The sequence below is a fragment of the Onychostoma macrolepis genome, chromosome 25, assembly GCF_012432095.1.
Source record: "Onychostoma macrolepis isolate SWU-2019 chromosome 25, ASM1243209v1, whole genome shotgun sequence".
Taxonomy (NCBI): Eukaryota; Metazoa; Chordata; class Actinopteri; order Cypriniformes; family Cyprinidae; genus Onychostoma; species Onychostoma macrolepis.
Window position 1 is genome coordinate 6,301,105 of NC_081179.1, and position 11,143 is coordinate 6,312,247.

The 11,143-nt window shown below is 37.6% G+C and overlaps 1 protein-coding gene across 1 annotated transcript in view; it reads right to left on the reverse strand.

The window, feature by feature from the left end:
- Nucleotides 1-9,581, reverse strand: part of cspg4 (chondroitin sulfate proteoglycan 4) — a 54,843-nt gene extending 45,262 nt beyond the window's left edge. Inside the window, exon 1 of the mRNA XM_058767814.1 lies at nucleotides 9,456-9,581. Within this exon, the coding sequence (XP_058623797.1) occupies nucleotides 9,456-9,528 (73 nt within the window). The 5' untranslated portion in view covers nucleotides 9,529-9,581. The remainder of the gene's footprint in view (nucleotides 1-9,455) is intronic.
- Between the last annotated feature and the right edge of the window lie 1,562 nt (nucleotides 9,582-11,143).

The window sequence follows — 11,143 nt, forward strand, 5'->3', positions numbered from 1 at the left end:
TGTTCTGTGCAATGTCCTGAAGTTGCATTCCACCGACGTTACTTGTTCTACTGAGACGACACATGGAAAACTATTTACGATATTCGCACTTTCGTACCAAAGTGGCTTACAAGAGAGTGAGCATTGTGTTAGCGGCACGTAGAGAAGAACAGAAGCCAAATTCACAGTTTTCCAGTATTCCTAGAATAGCAGCTGTTCACGCATTCATCAAAATGCAATTCTCCCCAAAGGCCACTTCAGGCCCTGCTTATTGGCGTGCATGCGGGCTGGAAATATGGAATGATAATTAGATCTTTTCATTGTTTTTGAAGAATGCAGCTTGGCTTTTTCGCTTGCAGATGAAGTGTTTTGAAGGAGCTGCTTGGAATTCTCCCAGCAGATTCGCCCTTCGATTCCCTGACCTTCCCCTGAAGCTTCCAGACCTGACCAACATTCAGAGCTCTTCTGACTTCATTACGAGAGTTTATCGATTTAAACTCATGGCTGTTTACTGTCTGTTATGCAAACGGACTGTAGAGTAGCTGTTTGATTCCTCTCTGGCGGTCTGTCTCACTTTGGGAGACCTTTGACTGGACTTTAACATGGCTGGGTGGATTCTAATTGAGAACAGGTCAAACATTTACTTTAAATTCAGCTGTGAGGATCCTATTTTAATGAGTAATGACAGATAACATTCTGCTTTTTATAATTGCTCAGAAGAACCTCATATATAATAGATAACATGCCCTGTGGGGAATCGTTGAGATTTATGTTGAGGACGGGGTCAGAATTCTGTGGAATTCAGAGACTGAACATGCAGCTTTAATGGCCTGGATTTAATTTACCATTAACAGCAATTAAAATGATCCATATGGATTCTTAGCATGCAAACACCCCAGAACACCCAGTTTGTGTCTGTGAGAGGACTGGAGCATTTGGTTAATAAATTCACATCGTTAGAGACCCCCAAACAGGAGGTTCATTTACATCCACAGAGTTGCTAATGGCTAATTGCCCTGCTAATGTTTCCCCAAGAGGCTGGTGAAGTATTAGAGAACTTATTACCCCCCACCCACACACACTTCAAACAATACACAGTCCACACATCGTCCACACAATCTACACATTCTCAATACACAGTAGCAGCAGTGGCTGTTTTTCCAAGAGTTAGTGTCGAGTTGTTTTATAAACTGTGTTGCATAAAAATAGAGTTATGTTATATACCATGTTGCACTATAGAATTGCAATATAGAGCATGTTGCACCATAGTTTTGTATTATAGAAGACATTGCGCTGTGGAGTTGTTATATACTGTAGAATGTGTTGTGGTATAGAGTTGCTTTATAGACCCTTTAGTGTTGTAGAGTTGCATTGTAGTGCACCAGACTGTAGTTACTGTATAGTGTGTGTTGTGCCATAGAATTTCATTATAGAGCATCATGTAAAGTAGCATTATAGAGCATGTTGCAGTATAGACTTGCTCTATAAAGTTGCTTTATAGAGTGTGTTGCATTATAGAGTGTGTTGTGGGATAGAGTTGCTTTATAGACCCTTTAGCATTGCAGAGCTGCATTATTGTGCACCACAGTATAGAGTTACTTCATAGAGTGTGTTGAGCCATAGAGTTGCATAGAGCGTATTGCTGTATATTTGTTTTATACACCCTGTTGCACTACAGAGTTGCTTTATAGGATGTCATAGTATAAACTTGTTACAAAGCATGTTGCACCATAGAGTTGCATTATAGAACATATAGAGTTGCTCTATAATATTATGTTATATGTTACGTTACATTATAGTGTGTATATATAGTGTCTTACACTGTAGTGTGTATAGTTGCTTTTAAGACCATGTTGCTGTATATAGTTATGTTATAGAGTGCTGAGGTCTACAGTCGCGTTAGAGAGAATTGCGCCATAGAGTTGTAGTATAGAGCATGTTGCTATATAGAGTTGCTTTCTACACCCTGCTGCACTATAGAGTTGCTTTATAGAGAGTCACAATACAAAGTTATGTTATACAGCGTGTTACACCACAAAGTTGCATTATAGAGCGTGTTGCGAAAAAGAGTTGCTCTATAGACCCTATTGTTCTGTAGAGTTGTGTTATAGAGCATCATGGTGTAGAGTTGCGCTATAGAGCATGTTGAGGTAAGTAGATGTGTTATAGAGCGCATTGCTGTATGGTGTTTAAACACCCTGTTTTACCATACAGTTGTGTTATAGACCATGCTGCTATATAGATTTATATTATAAAGCATTGCAGTATAGAGTTTGGGTTCAGTATAGGGTTATAGATTATGCTGTTGTAAAGAAATAATTATAGAGCACCATAGTATAGAGTTACGTTATAGAGTGTTGCGTTGCGGTATAGAGTTGCTTTATAGAACATGCTGCTGTATAGGGTTTCGTTATAGAGTGCCACAGTAGATCATCTACAGAGACTATTGTGGTATAGAGTTGCATTACATTTGAAAAATCCCATTACTTAATAAATACTTTTTGTATGATTTTCCTGTTAAATTATGTGAAAATCCTTAAAAGAAAATACATTTACTTGAGATGCAACACTGCATAAGATATTAAGCATTGTTTTCACTCATATTAAAGTGCATTCTCTGAAAACGAATCTTAATACCTTAAGCAGTGTTGCATCTCAAGTAAATGTTTAGATATTTAACTGGAAAGCAAGTCAAGAGGACTAGTTAAAAAGTAATTAAGAAGTGCATAGACTGTGTTGCTATGTTAAAGATGAAGTTGTGCTCTAGAGGTCTGTGATTGACAGCTTTCACCGTTCCCGACACTCTGCTCATATAATTCCATACCTCCAACTTATTTTAAGCTCACAGAATCTTGCGATGACGGAATAACTGTGTCCCTGTGACTCACAGTAACGACCTGTTACCCCACCCAGTCTGCTAACAGCAGCCTCTGAGGCAGCACATGCCCCTTTTGAGAGCGGGTTATATTTATCCCCTCCACTGCAGAAAGGCCCATCCCAGCGCTCCACTCTGTCTCCAGAGAGCGCCTTACTAAAGAGACGTTTGCAAATTACCCAGAACGCCTCTGGCTGGATGGAGGTTTAATGCAGGACAGAAGTCAGAGCTGACACGCAGGCATGCTAACGGCTATGTGAGGATCTCAGTGGAAAGTTCTAGCATTAGTTCTATCGCCTCTTCGTTCACAAACTAGCCAAACCACAGAGCGCCGTAGCCATGGAAGACTGGAAGATCACTCGCAGTTGAAACTGTTTACAAATGACAAAGTTCACAAATGAAATTCTGTTCCCAAAGATGCTAGTTTTCAAGAATTATTTTAACGATATAGCTTTCTTGAGTTGGCTAAGTGATTATTTGAAAAAGGTTCTTAAAAAGGTTCTTGTGTTGTTATACTCCAACAAAACGTACTGTAATGGTACCATGGTACAGTACTTTGATATATACCATGGCACTGAATGATTACAATGTTAATTTACCATACTCTTTTCAATTTACTCCAGTGTACTTCAAAGACTATGGTAAAGAAACCGAGAGTAATACTATACTACTTCAATATACAGTATATCGTAGTACTGACTATTTACCATGCTATTTCCATTTCACTAGTACTTAAATATACAATGCTATTGGATTTACTATGGTATCATATTCAAAAACAACGGTAATATTTGCATGCATCAAAGAACACAATGTTTTTTAAAGTTTTTGAATGGTATTTTTCAAAATACCTTGGAGTAAAATGTAAATAGCATGGTAAACATTCAGTACTACAGTATACATCATGGTATTACTAAAGAGGCTTCTAAAGAAGCACAGTTCTCCTGTTGCATCAGACTGCAAAACCCTTTTTAGAACCTTTATTTTTAGTGCCATCATGGGATTTCTCAGATTGAGAAAGAGGAATTTATTTATATCTTACACCATATGCCATAAATGCTGTTCTGTGTAGAGCACCACTGTAAAATAATTTTTATTTCATGAGTTTTGTGAAATACAGATGTCTTTTCATCCATCTGTTCTTGCATGGACACATCCCAGCGGTTGGACAGTTGTGCCCCTCTCTAATGCGAGCGATACCGCACTGTAAATGATCGTGTCAAGCCAGATAGTGGCTGCTGGCCTAGTTTTCTGATCAGCAGACTGGAAAGCTTTGTCTCTGAGGAAACTGTGTGATGTTGTGGTGTTCCTTGTGCTGTCTCATGAAGATGACTCATGCAAAGCTTCCCCTCAGGGACTCCACCAGGCCAACTCGATCTAATCACTTAGTATTCACTCAACACGGTTTAAACTTTCACTATTAACCCATGAAACTCTCATTTGTTAGTGTACTGCGAAACATTCCAGATGTTCTTTCATAAGCAGCTCAATTAGAACAGAATCTAATCATTTTCAAAATCTTATTGTTTCGAACAGCTGTGAAGTTGGATAAACTTGATAAAAATGGACAAACACATCAAGATAGAAAACATCACAAATAATATTTCTATAATATTCTGTTCAGATCTCCTAGACATTAATGAGAACATTTGCTGAAGTCTTCACATTAACACAGAGAGAAAACACAGCTGGACATCTAATAAACTTGTCGAGATTGGAATTGAATTAGGAAATTCAAATGTGTACTTTTTGAGCATGTGTCTAAACTAAGCTAAATGAAAATAAAAATATTAATTACGAAATGTATAAATTAACTGTAAAATAATTGGCAAGAACACTCAACACTGTGTCCTAACCAGACGCGATGCGACAAGATTCCAGTGACAAGAAATTTGGCTGTCCATGCCAGACGTGATGCAACAGAAACATTTAAGTATCACAGCCATCCAGAAGCGCACTACACTCCCAGCGAAATGGACAAGTTTATAATCTAATTAATAAATATTCAACATTTTTAACATTATTAAAAGTACATACTGAGTAACTTGATACCATCTTTGTTTTGGAAACCACTTGTTGGTTCACACTGAGTTATAACGTACGTTTGCTTTAATTTATTTTCAGTATCTGGGGTCAGTTATCTATTGTTGCTTTCAGTATGGCTTTAAATATCATGCAAAATGGTATTCAAATTCACATTAGACAGGTTTAACATTGAGATTATCACTGTCATAGATTGTATGCTGTTGCTCCAGGGGTAACTTCGCAGAAATAGAAACCGTATCTAAAATAGAAATTTTGTGTATCGCTGTCATGGCTAGTTAGGACAAAAATGCTATTAGTAATTGCATTAACTTTGGCAGCCCTAAAATACTAAATTGAAAATGAAAACAAATAAACCAGAAATTTCAGAAAAAACAAACAAAACTAATATTAACAATGACACAGTAAAAATTAACAAAAACGAAACTAAATTTAAAAGTTGAAAACAAAATATAAACAAAATTAAAAATGAAAAACTTTAATATTGAATAAATTAAAGTGTCCAATCAATCGCCAGAGATCTCATCAAACTCTTTGATGACCAAACTATCTACATCTACATTTTTTTTACATCTCTGTATGTACTCTTGTTATGTTAACTATTGTTTCATTTGTGTCTACTAAGGCATTTTAGAAGAAAAATCTAAGTCGCACACGAAAGTTTAATATTTAGGGTTACTGATTTGTTCAAATCCCTAAGCGCATACACTGTATGAGCACAACCATTTATTCAGGGTTAATTCTCAATTTATCAAAAGAGGATAAAGCCCTCACATACCACACTGTGGCATCCCGCTAGGGTGCGAGTATGTTTAGGTCTGCTTATGAAGCAGTAGCCGAGTGATGATCTCGAAGATAAATTTAAACTGATCTAACCTGACAGTGATTTGGCCAAGAGCCACTGCGGGGACGACTGCCCAGACCACAGTGTATATAAACCCACAAACCTTCTGTGTTTCCATAGTGCCACATGAGATTCCATTGGATGAATATGAAATGACAGGAATATGGAGTATGGAGTTTATCTCTTCCCTACGGTCTGGTATTGTCGGGGTTGTGTGTGTGTGTGTACGGTGTTTCATACTGACAGATCATTTATTGAGGAGGACAGTGAGGAAGGAAAGTCTCAAGCATCATGGTTTCAAAACTTTCTACATTGATTCCTGTGTGGGCGGCAGGTTTCCATGGGGACTGCAGATGGGAACGATGTAGACCCTACCTCAACTACTGGAGTAGACATAGTCTTGCATAGAGCATCATCATAAAGTCTAGCTGAATTGCAGCATATTCTGGCCAAAGAACCATCCAATAAGGCAGGAAGAGGTAGGGCTGGGTAAAAATATAGATTATTTTAGATTATTTGCAATCTTGCCGATGCAAAACTTCAATAAATAAATCCTATTTTATTTAACTTGTGAAAGTGATACAATAAACAGATTGTGTAGTGCAAAATAATGGCAAGAAATGTCTTTCAAATCAGTCGTACTCACAGGTTGCAGACAAAAATAACGCAATGTGACCAGTGTTATTTGTTTCACAAACAAACAACTCTGATGAACCAGTTCTTTTTAGTGAATCAAACACATACTGCATGACCAGTCTAGTCCAATTCATAAACAAATGACTCCTATGATAAGGTGACCAGACCTGCCACTTCCCCCGGAAAGTGGCATGTCTGGTCACTTTATCTTATGAACTAGTTCTTTTCAGTGAATCAAGCACATACTGTACACTACTACCAGTGTAGACCAAGTTACGTATAGATAACTCTTACAGTATAAACTGGTTCTTTTTAGTAAATCAAACTCATACCCCAGGACCAGTGTAGTCCAATTTATGAAGAAATTATTCTTAATAACTGGTTCATTTTAGTGAATCAAGCACATGCTTCATGACCAGTGTAGTCCAATTTATGAACACATGACTCTTATGAAACAGTTCTTTTTAGTGACTCAAACACATAATTTGCAACCAGTTAAACTCAAAAAATTGTGAGAGGGTTCTTTGAATGAATAGTTAATTTAATAAAAGTTACTAGTTTGAATCAGTCTGAAACACCATCCTGCATATCTTACAGTATTAACTAAAACATTATAAAACTTTAGAACAGAAATAAACGCAAATGAATCAGAATCGTATGAAATCAAAACTGGAGTAAAATCAGGAAATCTGTACGATTTTGGGAACGAGTCTTTGTCTAAAATTAGTAGCATAAGATGGATGGACAGATTTATTTATTATTTTTTAATTTTCTGTATGGCATACTACTTCCATTCAAGGTCCACATATAATCTTGAAACATTCGTCCCATTATCCGATCACAAACAGCAGACCGCTGAGAGATCAGCAAAGATAAATGTTTGCCTTCTGTTTCTGAGACGCCCCTTGTCGCGCTGGAAACTGCGGCTCTCTCTGAGACCGGTGAACTAATCTCATCAATTTACAAATGCAAATATTATGTTTATTAATCTAATGTGCAGAGCTGTACAAACATTTATTACCCTGCCAACTACCCGGACTCAAACATATGCACTGCTGCAAACACAACACGTATCCACACACTCCTTGTATAGCCTAAAATGCTTACCAGCACACAGGCCTGTTTGTGTAGCATGTTGCCGTGGTGACTGACATCAGCTTGGAGGTTTCATAGTCCACTGATGTTACTGGTACATTGTTTACAGAGTCAATGATATCTGATTCACCATGATTCAGTCTCCCATGCCTTATGATTCATATTAAAGTGTCCATGAAATTTAATTTTCTAAATGCAATCTATTGATCTTATTATGAATGATTCATTCATGCCTATATTTCATTTTGTAGCATTTGCATCAAACTTGCCCTTTTTAAGCAAACTGGATTTTACGATAAAACAACAGACTTCTCTCTGGTTATGTATGCCAGACTTCTCCAATCCACTTAAACTCACATTCAGAGCTGCCTCCATCCAATCAGCAATCAATGGATAGAACCCCACCCTACATATTTAATTTTTCCGATTTTATTTGGATATATGGTGGTGGTTGAGGAGAGACCCCCCCACATGATTGTAAAGCGCTTTGGGTGTATTGCAATACACAATAAAGCGCTATATAAATGCCTCATTCATTCATTCATATGTCACAATACAGAAGTAAAGATTTGTTGATATTTTTGTTTTGTCACATTTATTATTTATTTTTTTATATATAATAGCTATTTTAGTAGCTTGACTCTAAAAATAATAGTTGTTTCCAAGTAGGTTTCCCAAACGCTACTACCATCTACCAATCAAACAGGAAGTCCCACCCCAAACTCATGTGATTAGTCAAGCAATAAGTTGACATGTCGGATCGCTGAAACAAACAATGCTGAAAGTGCGCCAAACTATAGACAGACTCTGTCAACCTATGAAATGCTGACCCTTAACCCTATGTTTATATTAATTCTATGTAAGTAATGATTTAAATATCTATCAAGCTAAAATTTCATCTTACTTTTTGGCCATATAAATATTAGCATCTGCACCAAATTGCATATTTTTGCTCTGTTTGGCCTCTGAATAATGTATTCTTGGAATATTATACTATATGAGGCAAAAAAGCCTGATGCATCAAATATGACACTCAATAAAAACACATATGAAAAATGTTTGCCTAAATGTTCAAGGTCAAAAATTTCAATTTCAAAAAAGTATTTTTTTTACCTATTTTTCATAGGTCAGGCTTTACAGGGGGAAAAAAAAGACCAAATCTATTCCAGACACAGTTTGACAGTTACACAACTTTACTCTGAACATCTGCTTGTGCCACGCCCAGTCTCGCCATGCCACGCCCACCTTGCCCTGCCCTGCCACACCCGAGCCTGTCTCACAGCTCCAGTTAAGCATTGATTTTTACTATTTTCCAATTACTCTTACTCATGTTTCCACACATGGTCCTCATGTGGTGTTTAACGAAACAGGACGCAGATGCCAAAACATTCTTGCTAGTCTACCAACTCAAACGCACATTGTAGATCAGTTGCTCTTCTGCCATGTGAGTTTGTGGCAGCTGGTGATGGAGAAATGCTTTGATCCGAAGCTGAACAACGGTCACTTCAGTGCAACTTTAACTCGCGCGCTAATTAGACTGCAGGTCTCACAGGCGCCGCTAAAGATCTCGGAGCGGAAAAGCAGGAACATCTGTGCGTAGGGCAGCTGATCCACACCTCTGAAAGTGACTCTTTATTTCAGGACCTCTGATCTGCGCGAGCCGCTGCCAGACTGCCCAATGCACGCAAAGAGCCCTCAACGGAAGCGCGAGAAGGAGGGGTCACCAAACTGTGGGTTTATTGTATACACCGGCAGAACAGACTCGAGCCTCACAAGTATGAATGAGTTTTTCTGTGAGGGAACCTTTGCTTCAACACACACTTTGAGATGTTTGAAGCATCTCCACAGAGCTCCATATTTTTGCAGAATACACAATAATGCAACTTTTAAAAACTTTTGCACTGCTTTCAAATATTCAAACACATGTAATATTATGCTACATTGGCTTATTAATCTAAATGCACTGAAATTGAGTGGTCTTACCTCCGTTGGCAGTCTGGAGCAGGTATAGCAGTGCCAGAAAGAGAGCAGACAGGAGCGGACACAGGGCGCTCATCTTGCCACTTTAGTCCAAGTCTCAGAGTCTCTGTGGCCACTTTGGGACCTGAAGCGTGTGCAGGGTGTACTCATGGAGGGGGCGGGACGGACACAGATGAAAATGATACCCTGAACCCCCCCAAATGGAAAGAAAAAACCAGCCCCTTATGCACAAACACACACCCCTGCCCAGCCCTGCAACGCCCCTCTGGAAAAACGACACCTCTTTTTCTGCTTTCCTACACTTCTCCACCCCCAATTTCCATCCTCTGTGCTCTGTAAAATTATTCAGTTTTCATTCAAAAAGCAGATGGACCTCAGCGTTTCTGTAAACCTTTGAAGATCTGAAGATTGGATGAAAAATGTGTGAAATAATCACCTAGATGTCATTTTAGGAACCAAAATAGCATACATTCTCTTAGCATCTATGATTCCATGAAGTTTCTTTAACATCCTCAGAACCTTCTATTCATTACACAAAAGGTTCTTTATAGTGGAAAAAGATTCTTAAAATGTTCTTTACTCGCGGAAAAATTATTCTGTTTTGATCTTTTCGTTTCTTCTATGGCAACACTGCAAAAACCTCATTTTGGAAACTTTATCAAGAGTGTAGAGATTTTTTTTTTGGACTAGTAAGGAACCAACAAAAACACCCTGGTAACCAGCATAGTAACATACCACAAACAGCCACAACATCTGGGCATCATGATAGCAACTTCTGTTTGTAGCAACTTTTATTTTGTGACTGTTTCTCCTTAGAGAGCCGTGATGCATTAAAGATCCCAGAAACCAATGGACTGAAGGACCTGAAGTGTGACAAAAATAACTTTTTAAATCTCAAAAGAACCTTTCAGCCAATTCAAGAACTCTTCACTGAACATTTGGGGTTGAATTTAGAAACAAGTAACATTAAATCCAATGTGAAGTAGAAATTGCAAAACATATTTCAGTAATATTTGTTTTATTTAGAACTTAAATAAATCTTGTTTTACATTGTATGCATTGATGAAAAGGTTCTTAACAATATATAAAAAGAACTAAATTCTTATTAAAACTGTGTTGAATGAGTTTATAGTATCTTCCCATGTTTGTCAAGAGAACAATTTTTAGCAGTTATTAATATGATAATTAGGTAACTATTGTAACTTCTATTGAAAACAAACAGATTTGTATATTGTATATTGTATATTTGCTGTAGTGTTCTGAATAGTTTCTAAATAGGTTTCTAAGTAGTTTCAAATAGAACACCCTAGAAACCACCTTTCAAAATCTGAGTAGTTGCTATGGCATTTCAAGGTGGTTGCTAGGGTATTCTGGGTGATTGCAAGGATGTTTATTACTGGCCTAAGTCAATGTCAGTCTATGGGTTTTACTGCCTGTTTAATCATCCGCCAGGTGAAAATCAATTGTTTATAGACGAAAGAAGACAATTTAGCAAACACCCACTAATTATTATACAGTGTAATGCTTAACAGCTGTGCAGTTTGAAGTATTTAGTCTTATCTCGGACTTGAGCTAAAAATGAACTCTCACGCACACACATAACCCCTAATAAACACAAACCATTTGAGAACCCCCTCGTCATGTCTGCTGGCATGGATCTCTGATTACATAAAAATCCTTGTGTGTGTTGC